This window comes from Strigops habroptila, chromosome 3 (assembly GCF_004027225.2).
Source record: "Strigops habroptila isolate Jane chromosome 3, bStrHab1.2.pri, whole genome shotgun sequence".
Lineage (NCBI taxonomy): Eukaryota > Metazoa > Chordata > Aves > Psittaciformes > Psittacidae > Strigops > Strigops habroptila.
In genome coordinates, this window is record NC_044279.2 from 6438924 (window position 1) to 6453956 (window position 15033).

Below are 15033 nucleotides of genomic sequence, written 5' to 3' on the forward strand. Positions count from 1 at the left end.
AAAAGCTCTTAAGACCATGAGTTGGCACATTATCAGAGTAAGCGAGGATACAGAAGAACCAAGCATAGCTCACCTTGACAAGGCTGACAATAAAATCAGTAAAATAAACATATTAAAAAGAAAATGAAGAAATAAAAGTCAGAACAAGGTATGTTCATTTTCGGATTATTTAGAACATGTGGGTTTGAATCTTCCGAAAGCACCACTGATTTTCTACTAACATGAACTCCCTAAGCACAAAGAAAGACAGTTAGTGTTAGCAGTGAGAATCAAATCACTTTAGGAGAGGGACCTACATGTTCCCCATTGCAGTAAGAAGCCCTCTTGGCACAAAGCAGCCAGAAAATGGTGTCTTTCCCCAGCTTGCCAGATTTGGCAACCACTTAAAGCTCTCCTGAAGTGACTGCAATTGTATTTCCAATTCCATTAGCTGGCCTAGTCATCTCCTTACTGCAACTGTGCCCTTAAAAGCATTTGCATTGTCATAATATTGTCCAAAACTAAAACCAAAAAACCCTGCAGCAAACTATGCTTCACGCCATCTGAAGAGGAGCCTGAGCGATACTTGGTTAAGTAACTGTTCAACTGTAACTACGCCACATTTACAGAGCTTTACGAAAATGCAGTATTTAAAGGACTGCAAAAAAGATTATATTTTCCTCTCGCTGAAGTATTAAAAGCAGAATGCACTCTGCTGGAGATGAAATGGTGGGCGTTTGATGGCGTATTTTAAATAGTATTCTTCTTTGTGCACGCAGCGTAATGCCACCCAAGGGGGAGATTTAAAAAAAGTCTCTAATTTGCAAGTCCATTTCAAAGTCATATTGAGGATGATGTGAAATTCAGGATAGGCTTCTTGAGAGAAATCTCCCTGGAAAATGTGTATACACCTCAGGGAAGCTTTGGATTTGCTTCTCTACACTGGAAGGCTGTTCCGTCTTTTGACATTTCAGTGCTGTTTACCCTTTGCATCCCATTTTGGAATTATTGAATGGTTTATTACAAAGGTGTATCTTTGACTAACAATAAGATACTTCGCTTCTGCAACCTCCATGGTTTCTAAAAATCCCTTAATAGTCATCTTGAAACTTTTATTGGTAGGGAGGATAGAGCAGTTATTTTTACAGTAAGGGACTAATCCTGCTGTCAGATATGATGGAGGTAACGGACATTTACATGTGTGAAGGACCTTCCTTCTCAGCCCCTGGGAAAAACAGGATTGGCCACATCGGCCTGATTCTTCTCAAACAATATCATGTTAAGGCTTTAGGTAGTCATCAGAAGGGATTAGGAGAGAATACTCTCCTTAATAAACTTCTGGCTAAATGGATTTCCTGTGTGTTGCCTTCCCTGAAGTGTTACAGACTGGCCACAGATAGATCTGGGGAGAGGAAAAGGGCAAGCTCATTTTCCTGAGGTCAGATTCTCTTCCTTAGATGCCTGAGTGAGTGGACGCTTAGTTCAAATTCATCACCAAACCTGTGTCAGAAAAAGAATCCTCCCCTGGGGCAGATGATGCAGGAGCAGGAATGGCTTCTGTCTTCACTTGTAGTGCATAACATGGCTTGATTATAGAGATAAGCAACTTGATCATGTAATCACATCCCACTCATCAAAAACATTAGGAATACCAGTGATAACCAGGATCCTCCCTCTACTTTTTCCACAGCCATGACAATTTGTACTGGAGAAGACCGAAGTGCTTCCATCCAACACCGAATCTTCGGATTTAATCTGGCACAGCATCAGAGTGGAAGGAAAAGCAACCACAGAGGCATACACTCAAGTTATTTCCTTTTCCTCTTAAATTCTGGTTTAATTTCACTTAATTTTTGCCATACAGAACTTAGACATCTATCCTAACTTAGTCTTCTGTGTTCTTCTGTCAGCGGAGAGAGCGTGGCATTAATTACCCTCCAAACCCTCATCTTAAACTTGTCTCACTAACCACAAAAAGAGCCCTAACAACCAGCTTGGACAAGAAAACTATGGTTCCTGTAGCTCAAAGCAGGCAAATTTTGGAACATCATGAAACCATAGGAAGACAAGGTCTCAAGTATTTTGGTACCTACCACTTGGACTGTTTTCAGATCAAAGCAACCAGTGACAGAAAAGCTCTTACAAGGATATCTAATCCATTACACTGAAATGATTCCAACTCACTGGCACAGCTCTGTCTCGCTTTGCCTTGCACCGAGGGTTTTTTGTTACTGGTATGAGTGACAGACTTGAATCTGGCAATACCTTTAGCTGGGTTTGTCCAGTTAAATGAAGATAAAAGTGTATTTTGCACTACAAACAGATGACACAAGGCTTTCTTTAACTCTAGACCATTCTCTAAACATGCGAGAGAAACAGCAGCCAGACTATTATTCTGCACTTTGATCAATGCAACTTTGCAAGTCTCTCATGCCAGTAATTCTCCTCTTTTGAATTGGTATTGGGTGAGATTATTAGACCAAACCCAGAAAATTATGATCACAGTTTATACTCCTCAGTTTTGCAAATGATATAGGTTAAGGTTTAGCAGTGTAGTAAACTATAATCAATCATCTCGCTGCTTCTGTAATAATGCAAAAGCACCATATAGATTGTATCCATATTGCTTAGTCTAAAAATAAACACGTACAAATTAAATAGGACATACATCAAATATCTATACATGATTCATCCATGAAAAGTAATTATTTGTGCTGAGAAAAGTCCAGTTTTGAACTAATAAAAATTAAGAATAAAGACAAAACAGCATAAGCTTAATTATTATTATTTTAACATGTTAAAAATACAGTCACATCAAAATAGGATACACAGTTATAAAACTGTTGCAGATGACATAAGAAAATAGTGTGTATATATTTTATATATAAAAAAAATCTACAGTATTTACTAATGCTGATACATATTTTGGAGCCTTGTGTTGCTTGCACAAAGGAATTGTACAGCTTTGTTATGAATTACAGAACCATCATTAAACACTGAGATTATTACACTTAGCCACAATATTATATACATACATTTCTAAGCTGCTGCAAGCAATCAGAACTAAAGTAAGCCCAAGTCATCTTTCTCTTCACAATTTTAGTTTCAGTGTAGTGCTTTGCTACTGTTACTTGGCTGCAGTTTGCCAGTTTTAAAATAGAAAATTGCCCAGTTCATTAAAAATTACATCAGACACATTATATACACAACATGGTTTTTTGAAATATACTAAGTAAATGTTACTTCCATTTGTAAAAATTGTTTTACTTCTGTACCTTAAAACTTACAGAGCCAACCTGCAGCAATAATAGGCACTAAAGCTCATCCTTTAAAGGAAAAAAAAAAAATAATCTCCATTTCTATGTTTTCAGTTAACAAATCTTACAAAACAAAAGAGAACAGGACAACCTTCTGAACTACCCACACCTGGTGTTGATACCAATGCTTGTATTAGAAAAGCACTCCAAGGACCTCTTCTGGTGAGACCCTTGTCCACCTTGACTCCACTGGTTTCCATGAGGAGGGTGCATTCAGCACCCAGCAGCTCGCAGGACTGCATCCTACCTGTGCCACTTAACCTGCTTTCTTTTCATTCCACCCCCCATTCACAGTCAAGGAAAGGAAAACACGAAGTAGAAAAGGCTGCAAACGCTAATTAAAAATACTTACATTACCAGGAGTTTAAGCTTCCTATTAACAGTCAGGATCATTTTAGTGTAAAACACCGCACAGTCTCTCAGCAGCCTGACAGCACAGCAGCACACACCTGATCACAGACATGAACCTCCCAGCTCTTTGGGGTAAAAAAGGGTGACATAAGACAGAATTGACATGACAAAGCTTAAGAGAAGGGACGCTGCATACTCACACAGCTCAGGGAACATCAAGCCTTGACCAGATCTCAAGACTGCTGTGTGTACTTCATAAGAGTGTAGAGGAGCTGGTCACTCTCTGATACCTGTGAGGCTTGGCCCTGCAACCAGCTCACCTAGTCTGACAGCACAGCATGGCAACAAGCGAAGGGTGCAGCACCATTTCTGCATTTAGCATTACTCTCACTGTGCGCCAATATTTTGCATATAGGACGACATTCTGAAGGTAGATTTGGGTAAGACGACAAAAATTCTCCACTTTCCTGCTCCTAAAACCCTAAACACTGCCCTGAATTTTAAGCACCATTTCTTAGCCAGATTAGAGAGATATTTTTGGCTTTTCTGCTTTTTGCCTGCCTGCTCCTTCTTGCTGAGGAAAATGACAAACAGTAGTCAAAGGACAGAAAATTAACTCTCACGTAAAATTAAATTAACAATCCCAAAGCATCTCTCCTGCCCAGAACAGATACTGGGATGCTGAGGCAGCTGTATTAAAAACGACAGAAATTCCCATTCAAAATGAATGACTTCTCGAATAAATTACAAAGAAAAATTAATATGAAATAAAAGTACTTCACAAGCTTTGCCCAAAGTTAAATGCATTTACATTTAAACTCTTTAGCTCTTTTCCCTACATGTCCATGTATTGGAAGCGCACACTCACACGCGCACGCACACACACATCTCTATACAGTGCATTAACCATGTCAGTCAACATAAAACTTGTAAATGTGTTACAGGTTTTAGGCAGAAAGATTGTAACACAAGTTATTTAAACATAAGGAACGATGACAGTACTAACCACATTGCTTCTACGATCTTATTGCTATGTCTATGTGCATCAGATCACCTTCGATAGCTTCAATGCAAGTCTAAGAACTCAACTAGCCTTCAATGAAAGTCTGAGACATCTCCGAAATAGTGTTGTCATTTTTGAGACGCATGTCAACTGTCTGTATTTCACAGAAGAACTGAGGTGAAGTACTACTAACACAGTAACATTTGACTGGTTTTGGTCGTTGCCGGTTTAGTAAGTACAGTCAGATTCTCAGAGAAGCACAGATTCATGCACAGACAATCCATCATTTCTGTTTCGATAGTGTTGGGCTTGTGCAGATGGACTTGAATATTGGTACTGTGGTGAGCCATGGTCTTCAAAGCTTGGTGAAGTCCTGTATCTTATTGGACTATCCACGGAAACAGGAGGAAGGGTATGGTCTTGGAAATGTGTTGACTGAAAATGCTGATATTTCTGGAAATTTTCCAAGTGGCCTTTGTTAACATCTTGGCTCCAGGGCTGCCTGTAGGGTTCATGTCTGTAAATATAAGCAGCATCTGGCCACTTTCTATCTTCTGGTAAATAATCCACTGGAGGGATTATGAATTTGACACCTGGGGGGGATCTCGAGTTGCTGGTATAAACATCAACAGGGGCTACTTCTATCTGCCCATGGGTTGGTGAAAGAGGATTTTGGCGACTGGCAGGGTAGGAATTCATTTGTAGTTTATCTGGAGAATAATCTACTGAAATAAAAGAACCATACGGTCTCCCAGAAGGGTTGGTTCGATTCCCATGGTAATGTAGAGGTACAGAACTCATATTGCCTATACTGGAAACATGCTTTGGAGAATTTCCATGGTAAGTAGGTGGATTACTGTAACATGGCAGTGGCTGTTTTACATTCAGTCCATGAGGTGGTCCATCAGATGGCAAGGAGTATTTTGGAGATCTGGGTTGTGAAGTGAAAGTGTAATTATTGGGTATTTTTAATGGAGCTGGTATTTTGTCAGGTTGCTTTCTCGTACTATTAGAATATGCTACGTGCCTCGGGCTCTGTGGTTGAGCTCTCTCAAGCATCTCTTCAACAAGATTCTCATTCTCAACTTCCAGAACGTTGTCATACTGAGACGCATTCGACCCTCGCTTACCTTCATCAGCATCCAAACCCCTCGTCTTTTGCTTTACATTCAAAGGCTGCGTTTCTACAGGACTTGGTGGTGGGCCCGAAACCGAATGGTTTACTGGCCTGCCTTTCACTTCTGCAGTAAGTTTCATTGTCTTTTCAATTATTCTGGTATCAGATGGTTTATTCCACTTGGGTACAAATTCCCTTCTTGTATTTGAAGTAGCATTAGAATTCTGATTAGCAGCTGCATTATTGTACTGTCTCGAGTTGTCCTGCTCTGCTGGCTGAGGCTTTCTTCTGGTATCTACCTCATTCTTAGACATACTACTTTGTGTCTCTATCGGTCGAGCCTTCTGTTGTTTTAAGGAAGGTTTCTTTTCCAGTGAATTAATTCTTTTCCGGTTATTTGGTGAATTTCCTGCTTCTGCTCCTGTGGATAGTCTCCTTTCTGTCCTTGTTGTTTGTGTACCAGTGCTGTTCTGTCCATTAAGCATTGGGGTGGAGTTAAGCATCGGAGGCTGAGGTCCTGATGGAATCTGCCCCAGTGGCTTCTTTGGGAATTCATCTTCTTTACCTAAAACAAGAACAGTAATAGCATAAATTCACCTTTGCACAAAAGTCTTCTTTGATCTGTTGGTCATGCAAACAAAACCAGCTACAAACTCCATGACCTGGGCCTCTCTCTGGTCACCATTCTGCTAACCACCTCAAAGGTTTTTCTGCATACTGACATTTCATGGAATGTCAGTGTATGCTCTCATCTGAACCAGTTACTCTAGTCTGCCGTTCTACAGCTGATGCAATCTTGCCAAGCTTTTGCTCATTCATGACACTGCTGCAAAAGATCATTTTCCTAGATGACACTTCTGTTACAGTACCTACTATGCAAGTAACCTCCCCACACTGTGCCTGTCGCACTTTCTCCACTTTAAAAATCCTTCCCAATCTCCCTCTCCCAATCCATTGTCTCCCATTCATTCATCTTTCAATATTCACCTCTAATTAGCTATACTATCAGCTCCTCAGGCACATGCAGAAGCCTCCTCGCAGACATCTTTGAACCTTGTCTCTCTTCTTTTTTTAGGATGGAGCTCCTCATTATCTGCACAGTTAAGTCCTTGTTCCCCTCAACCACTGCCTAGAAATTTCAACTTCTGTATTAAAAAGCTCAGTGTAGCTGAAAGGCTCTATGCAGAATCATATTGTTTTCAGTTCAGTTTTCTATCACTGGCTAATGCTAATACTGGCTATGTCATGAATCCAACTGAGCATTCGTTCAATGGACGAGTTCTCCCAAACACAAGGACATCATTTAGAGAGCTAGGATATGAATGGAAAGTTCTCCCAGACTGGAGCACAACACATTGCAACAGCCCGTGGTAAACATCAGTTACGTGGGGACCCAGAACAATCTACACTGCTACTACAGAAAGAATAAAGAAGTGTTTCATTGCTTGATGGTGTCATGGAACAATTTACATCGAGTTTCCCACTGCAAACTTTCTCCTTAGCAGTCAAAGCCCTTCATATTCTCAGCCAGTATCTTTTATCATATCCACTTGCATATAACTCATGTAATACATTACTTTCCCATTATAAGCAGAAAAGGTCACATACTTCTCATTAAACGTATTAATCTAAATTTAATTTGATGTTCAGTGTTTCCTAAAAAATATGAAAACTTTTAAAGTCCACATAACCAAACAAATTCTACTCACTCTGCATCTATTTAGTAAGCAAAAGCTCTGCTGTAAGGAGAAAAAGAGAAATGGGTATTCTTGCTCAAATGTTATGCAAAATAAATGATATAAAATGGCTGTGGGTAAAATCATTTTGTTTAATCCCTGCTTCTTCCTATGAGAACTGTAGAATCTTTACCATCAAAGATCATAAAGAGCAGCTCACTCTTTCTAGCTATTTGTAATTAAGATTCCTTTTATGTGCCTATATGGGTCCACAGGAGCGCATACATACAAATGTCTCTATCCCTGACACAAGTGCTGTGGTCAGAAGTGAGCTATGTTCGTTTTCACAGCCAATATTATGAGTTCAATCTTCGATGACTGGTTCATGATAGAGGTACACAGAGGAAAGTCAGCAGCCAAGGTCAGTATTATTTATTACAACAGAATAACAAACTACCACCACGGATCAGTTGCTATATAAACTAAATGAAAACTTACAGTTTATGCCAGCTAGGACATAGCAGGAGGACAGCAGAGAAGAATACAGCGATGCCATGTGTCATGGCAAGATAAATAAATCAAAAGTACTTAACAGAAACAGGCTGGTTTTGCCAAACAACTAAGCTGGCCTTTTCTGGATTTTTCAAGGTCTTCATAGGAGGCCAAAAGTCATTTGGAACCTACGCTTACCATGAGGAATACATAACTTCAGAAACCTCATTTTACATATAATAAACACAGGCTACCCAGGCTTGTTGTTAGAAAAACCCTCTGATTTTGTTTTCCCCTAGTTGTCCTCTGCTCAACTATGATCACCCAATTATTTAGACACAAGCCAGTGTTCTTACACTGAACGTACTCACTTGGCAAAGGAAGATACTCATGCTGAGCCCTCTCCTCAATTACTTGTTCCCAAAGGGGAGATTCCACTTGTTAAATGATCTTACAGGATTATACACCTGGCACACTATATGGAGAACACCTACATAAATGCTTGGAAGACAGTGCAGCAGGTTACACAGTGGGACATGGCCTCAGCATTGGGCTCCAATGAGCAACTCTCAGAATTACAAGTCTTGTGGTTCATTCTCTTTCTCTACAGGGCTCCCACTACTCACAAATCAGGCTAAAATCTGGAGCATGGATTTGTGGACTTCCACTCTCCCACGGCACACCATTGGAATGAGGGACAGAGGAACGAGTTGCACGGATGCTTTAACTGCTCTGCAATATACTGTCTGCTGCACCAGCCTCTTCAAAATTGTTCTTCATTCTTTATGAACAGATCACTTTCTGAACTTGCTTCAGTTTGGCAAAAGGCATTTGCATGATTTAATTCCATCTGCATCTTCAAACACAGTGTCAGACAAAGCTGAAGCTCTTGTCTTCTAAATAAAAGTGAATTTTGCTCATAATAAATATTCCTGATACTGGGTTTATACACCACCACACTTTCAATCTTACTGATTTTGAATATTAGAATAGCATGAAGTCTGAATTAAGAAAACAATACTCAAAGTACATACCAAGAACTTGTCATCTAAATCATAGAGAACTCATCTTTATATGCTGCTAATCTATTTATAACCTCCAGGTGATCTGTAGTAGTTATGGAATAGCATGGAAAAGGGCTCCTTAACATCTGTAACTTATTTAGTTTCCATCCTTGTATGCAATAAATGTTTTGGAAAAATGACTTCTTCCATGCCTGAAATTAAACCATTCAAGAGATAGAGATATAGATATATATATAATAATGAAGACAAGTTCCTCCAGTAGCTGCAGTGCTTCCTAATTTGTACAAAGATGTTAAAAAAATGAACAGATTTTCCTTTCTTCCAGTTTTTGCTCTAAGAAATGCATACGGAGCAATACGAGATCCTTTGAAATAGACCTGGTTGTTCAATACAGGTGGGGTCTGTGTGAGTTTTTTGTTTTTTAATTTCACACACTTAAGGTATCTTAATTACCATTAAGCTCTAACAAAACCCATCTGAGAATACTGCAGACATTTTTACTGAATTCTAGCTAGGCTGCTTTGAAGATTACTTTCTGTCATCTTTCCTTCACATTTCAGGGTAAAAGAACACACTACAAGTAGGCATATGTGGGCTGCACTGTCTAGATGATGTATGCTGTAACATGAATTACAGCTGTAAAATGAGCATCAGAGAAATCTTACCATGGCTGTTGTAAAACTGCTAAAACTCCACATTAATTCATGTAGTGAGTAACAAGCAAAGTGTTCCAACACAACAGTTTGCTTAGAAGAAAACCTTTGCATTCTAACAGCATGAAACCATGTTTATAGGCTGGTAATACTGGAGCTTAGCGCTTTGAGGGAAAGCAAAAACAGGGAACAATGAATACATGTGGAAGGAGGGTCAGTGGGGAAAAGAAGAAATACAGCTTTAAATCTTAGCCACAGGGCTTCTACGGGAGTTGGTATAACTTGACCCTCAGACAGAAACAAGTGACACAGCTTGCTTAATCATCCACATCTGCATGTGAAACTAAGAAAGGCCACATTGCTGGAGGTACTCGATTCAGTGAAATCAAAGCTACAAAGCAGGGGCCTTGTTCTGGTTCAGAAATGCTTGAGCTCTCATCACCTCCTGCTATGGAAAGCATTGGAAGGAAAGGAGTTGTGTAAGGATCTGTGAGCTGCAGCACAAAGACATCCTGCAAACTGGTTACCTTCTAAAGGAAAACCAGTTTGTTTTAAACTGCAAAACATGTATTTTATTCTGTTTAAGGATATATATACACACACACACACACACACACACGTGCAGAGCTGTCGCTTCCAGTGGAACTAAAAACAACTTTAAAAAATTTAAAAACAAATAAAAACTCCTGAAGTTAAAAAAAATACACAAAATTAAACAAGATGACAATAACCACATCTATCATCATGCACATTAAAACAATGAGACACTCCTCACACGCAGAAAACTGCATGCAAACTATGTGCGTGAATGCTTTAAGCAGCAAGAAAACCAAGATGCATGTTGATGAGAAAGAACAAAGGTCATAAAAGCAAAAAGCTGAGGGGAAAAAAACCCACAATGCAAAAGCAAAGCAACCAAGTCACAACAAACATCTCTACCCTGAAGAGGTACGCACACAGCTCACCAGAGAAGCAAAAGCACCAATTCTTACAAGCCGCATTATCTTTTATCTACCAATTTTCCATTCCAAATCTGCCTAAAGCCTCACAAGCAGCTCTCAACCACCTTTCTCTACTACTTCAACTCAACTCACTGTTCAAACTCCTCAGATCTGAGCATGAAATAATTTTATTTGGATGTTTTCAAGGACATTCAATTGAAAATCTGTTTGTGCTGTTGATTCAAAGTCTGAGTTAATTCACTTTCTGGACATACCTGTCTGACTGAGGGACGGAGAAATGTTTGAGTTCTACAAGAAGTATTTCTGGGACGAGTGCTTTTCTACACAATCTATGATGTTTACACACAAGGTTTAAAAGCATTTTAAAACTAGAAGTTGAGACTTGCTTTGGCAGTGAGTTCTACAATGATCAAATGTACCTTTGACTTCAGATTCTTCCCAGGCTGGCAGTATTCTCATGAGATGCAGAACTCTAACCCTCATAGAATCACAGACTGATTTGGGTTGGAAGGGACCTTAAAGCTCATCCAGTTCCAACCCCCTGCCACGGGCAGGGACACCTTCCACTAGAGCAGGTTGCTCCAAGCCCCTGTGTCCAACCTGGCCTTGAACAGTGCCAGGGATGGGGCAGCCACAGCTTCTCTGGGCACCCTGTGCCAGTGTCTCCTCCTCCTCCTTCAACAAAACGGGTTCCTAGACAGAGTTCAGTTACTGGCTTTTCCCAAAGATAAGCATAATAGCTTATATCAGAATTTACACAGGTGGGACTATAAGATCTTCTATTTTGCCTTTAAAAGAAAGGCAGTGATTTATTTGGCTCGTATGCAGCACAGCATAAAATAAGCAAACAACAAAGAAAAGAGGGTGAAAAGTGGGTGAGGAAGGAGAAAAATGGAAGTAGGAGGAGACAATTTAAGCAAAACAAGAACAATCAGGTGCTTGTTTGCTGCTGGTAAACATATTAACTGACACGAAAAGGAGCAAAGCAAGTATGAGCAGATCTGACTGTTCCCCAAAAGAGAAGAAATTCAAGTCATATTAAAGAAAGTTTTAGGCTACCGACTTCCTCCTGCTCTAACAAGTCTTGGTCACCACCCAGTGGAAGTCGATCTCAACTACAAGACTTTTACAGATAATTGCTTCAGGAGGCACTAACAGCCTCATGCATTGAATAGCAGACATATAATTGGAGTAAAGTGCTTTAAGTGCTCTCTCCGGTGAATAACAGTCTAGTCCTTAATTTCAGCACCAGAATACATGCACTTTGACTGTTCTAACACAATTTTCAAGGATGGTAATGGACATAAAAACAACTCTTCAAATGACATCTTGATATTTTGTGTTTAGTTTCCATCGGTGACATCCCATTTTACTTCTTCAGTTTACAAGTCCAAGAGAATATTAAAGAAATTTAAGTGTCTGCACTAGAAGCTCAAGCTGCTGTCTGGAAGCCAGGCTCTGCTCTTCCTCCTTTATAGGCCATCACTAAGGAGTTACTTACATGAAATCTTGCCTGACAGCTTGAAGGTAGAACAAAACACACTGTTTGCCTTCCTGCTGCTATGTCATTTTTGTAAGTGACAGTAAGGAAAACTTACTTTATAAACATCTTCATGTAGATAAAAATAGAAATGTTAACAGATTTGGTCATCAACCAGGAGGTACAGGATGCCAGCTCTATGTCTGCAAGCTACCTTTGCAAATAAACTTGCTAAAAATAAGCACTTTACATCCCTAATTCTACATTTCTTCCAGAAAATACCCTTTCTTGAAAAGTGAGTTTAAAATAAGAATATAAACCATGCCCACCATAACTATTTGGATCATATTTGTGAAAAGCATGCAAGTTTTAAGACTAAAGATGCTTAAATGATGCAAAGCCAAGTCCGAAACTGCTGAAAAGAATATACTATATTAGTGTAATTCCGTATATTAATTTCCTTCATCATACTGCAACGTAGTTGTACCACACAAGAAACAAGGCAGAAAGAAAAAGGTTTAGTTGATTAAAATACGGGGTGCATTGTCTGAAATAGCTACTTGTGTGTTCTTCCAGCACAAGTGAAAAATCCAATATTCCTCTGAAACAAAACACAACCAAAAGAGAAAGACCATCAGAGACAGGGAAGTCAAACTGACTCACAGATTTCTATTGTTTTGGCTGTCAAAAGGCACATTGACACCATAGAACAGACATTGTTTCATAGATTAACAACCTACTATATAATTCTGCACTGTCACTGGTGAGCACTTAAAATAGACAGTTATATGAATAAAAGATAGTGCTGACAAATGCAATAAAATATACCTTTACAGATAAATAGCAGCTAAACATTTAAAATCTATGGCAAATGCAAGATTCAAACTTCACTAGTTTTCCCTGGACACAGAAAAGGCTGGGAGAAATAGAACTGAGTCAGAGTTTAAAGCCGGTGTTATCACACACAAATATAGTCAAGATGATCACAAGGACAAGGGAAGGTCCCAGATTGTCCAATACTGATTTAAAATTAAAGCACAAGACCTTTATCTCTGATTTAAGGCCTTCTCAGATGCTGTAAGGTCTATTAAACTTTCAGTCATTAAGAAAACCCAATCCAGGAGCCCTCTGCCATCCCTTTTCAGGACACCTCATACCAAACAGCAGGTAAGAAATTGTTTCAAGAACAGACCCGAGCATTAGACTAATAAACTATTTTCAGCCACATATTTTTAAGTAGACTATGAAAGTTTCACTGGTAAGCACTTTTGTTTATTAAAGTCAGACACTATGAAAAAATATATGTATTAATATGTAAATATTGTTTATTAAGCACTGCATTATTTATGTAGTCCTACAGGAGTAATCTCAAGCAAAAGCTGGAAATTCTATCTGTATCTTGTGAGCATTCAAAGAATTTTGCTGCTGTTTTAAATAACAGCCAAGGAAATAATCTGCATCGAGGAATTCTGGAGATCAATGGTATATACCATGAAAATTGCTTTCACTATGCTCTAGACATCATCCTTGAATTAAAGAAGAGAACGTCTGCTCCACATCAGATCTGGCTCCTTGAGAGGATGTAAACAGGAGTCACACAGGTTTAGATGAGTGCTGTTCCAGAACCTGCTGTGGTGTGGACACCCTTCCTAATGTTCCAGACAATACAGAAAATAGCAATTATCTTTTCTGCTTAATTTGCTTGATATATCAGAGGACGTACCATAGAATGGTTTTGCTTGGAAGGAGCCTTAAAGCTCATCCAGTTCCAACCCCCTGCCACGGGCAGGGACACCTTCCACTAGAGCAGGTTGCTCCAAGCCCCTGTGTCCAACCTGGCCTTGAACACTGCCAGGGATGGGGCAGCCACAGCTTCTCTGGGCACCCTGTGCCAGCGCCTCAGCACCCTCACACTGACTTCTTCCCAATATCTAATCTAAATCTCCCCTCTATCAGTTTAAAGCCATTCCCCCTTATCCTGTTAAAAAGTCCCTTCTCCAGGTTTCTTGCAGGCCACCTCTAAGTACTGAAGACTGTGACAAGGTCTCCCTGAAGCCTTCTCTTCTCCAGGCTGAATAACCCAAATTCTCTCAGCCTGTCTCCATAGCAGAGGTGCTCCAGTCCCCTGGTCATCTTCGTGGTCTCCTCTGGACTCACTCAAGCAGATCCACATTTTCCACAATACATTTGTCCCAGCCTGCCTCTCCCAGAGCTTGATAACCAAGCAGCCTGCCAGTCAGAAGTGTGCTTGTCCATACAGTTTACTGTCTCTGCAGTGTCACTGGAACATGGATGCCTACCCTTGGGTTTGGAGAACAGCACTTCAGGTGCAAGCCATCCCCTGAAGGTTGCAGTTGCTAAGTACAGGCTATCCTACACTACATTTCGATGACTAGAAATTACCACAAAGAGGAATGAAAATACACGGTCTGCTTTATGCAAAATCACCCTACTACTGGGTAAAGAATTTCACTGACATCCAAAATGAGCATGATCCCCCTAACATCCATGTTCAGGCTGAGCATTTTAAGGGTTTTATCAGTGAGAAATTGTTCAACAAAGCCCCTTCCTTCAGCTCTGCTCTGAAGGGAACAAGGAGCTCCTGAATTCAGTGGGAGAAGCCATGGAGGAAGCAAGCCAGAGAAAGCTACATCAGACATAAGCAGACATCCACTTGAAAGTAACACAAAACTTATTACCTCTCATAATATCCTACTGCAGCTTACCCTACTAGGGCAGGAAAATCTATACAGCCTAACAAAGGATGCCAGATGGAAAATTCCACTGAGCTTAATTAGCTCACTGCTATTCCTGCATGACTGATACTGATGCAACTGTTAAGATGGAGATTTTTTCCTTTCTTTTTCCTAAGATGCATTTTTACTTTAGTTCTTAAATGTGTAATTGTTGGTCAATGAAAAAAACCCAACAAGTACAAGAGAGGAAGTAATGCTTTGAGATTTCAGCTGAAAACTAAA

At 39.8% G+C, this 15033-nt stretch overlaps 1 protein-coding gene across 6 annotated transcripts in view; it reads right to left on the reverse strand.

The window, feature by feature from the left end:
- Positions 1 to 2748: 2748 nt before the first annotated feature.
- Positions 2749 to 15033, reverse strand: part of USP6NL (USP6 N-terminal like) — a 123677-nt gene continuing 111392 nt past the window's right edge. For 5 of the 6 annotated variants that reach the window (XM_030478924.1, XM_030478928.1, XM_030478925.2 and 2 more), the window contains one exon: positions 4440 to 6332. In XM_030478924.1, coding sequence (XP_030334784.1) covers positions 4900 to 6332 — 1433 coding nt within the window. In that variant the 3' untranslated portion in view covers positions 4440 to 4899. Of the gene's footprint in view, positions 6333 to 15033 lie in introns of all 6 variants that reach the window. The other variant, XM_030478922.1, reaches the window with a different exon arrangement.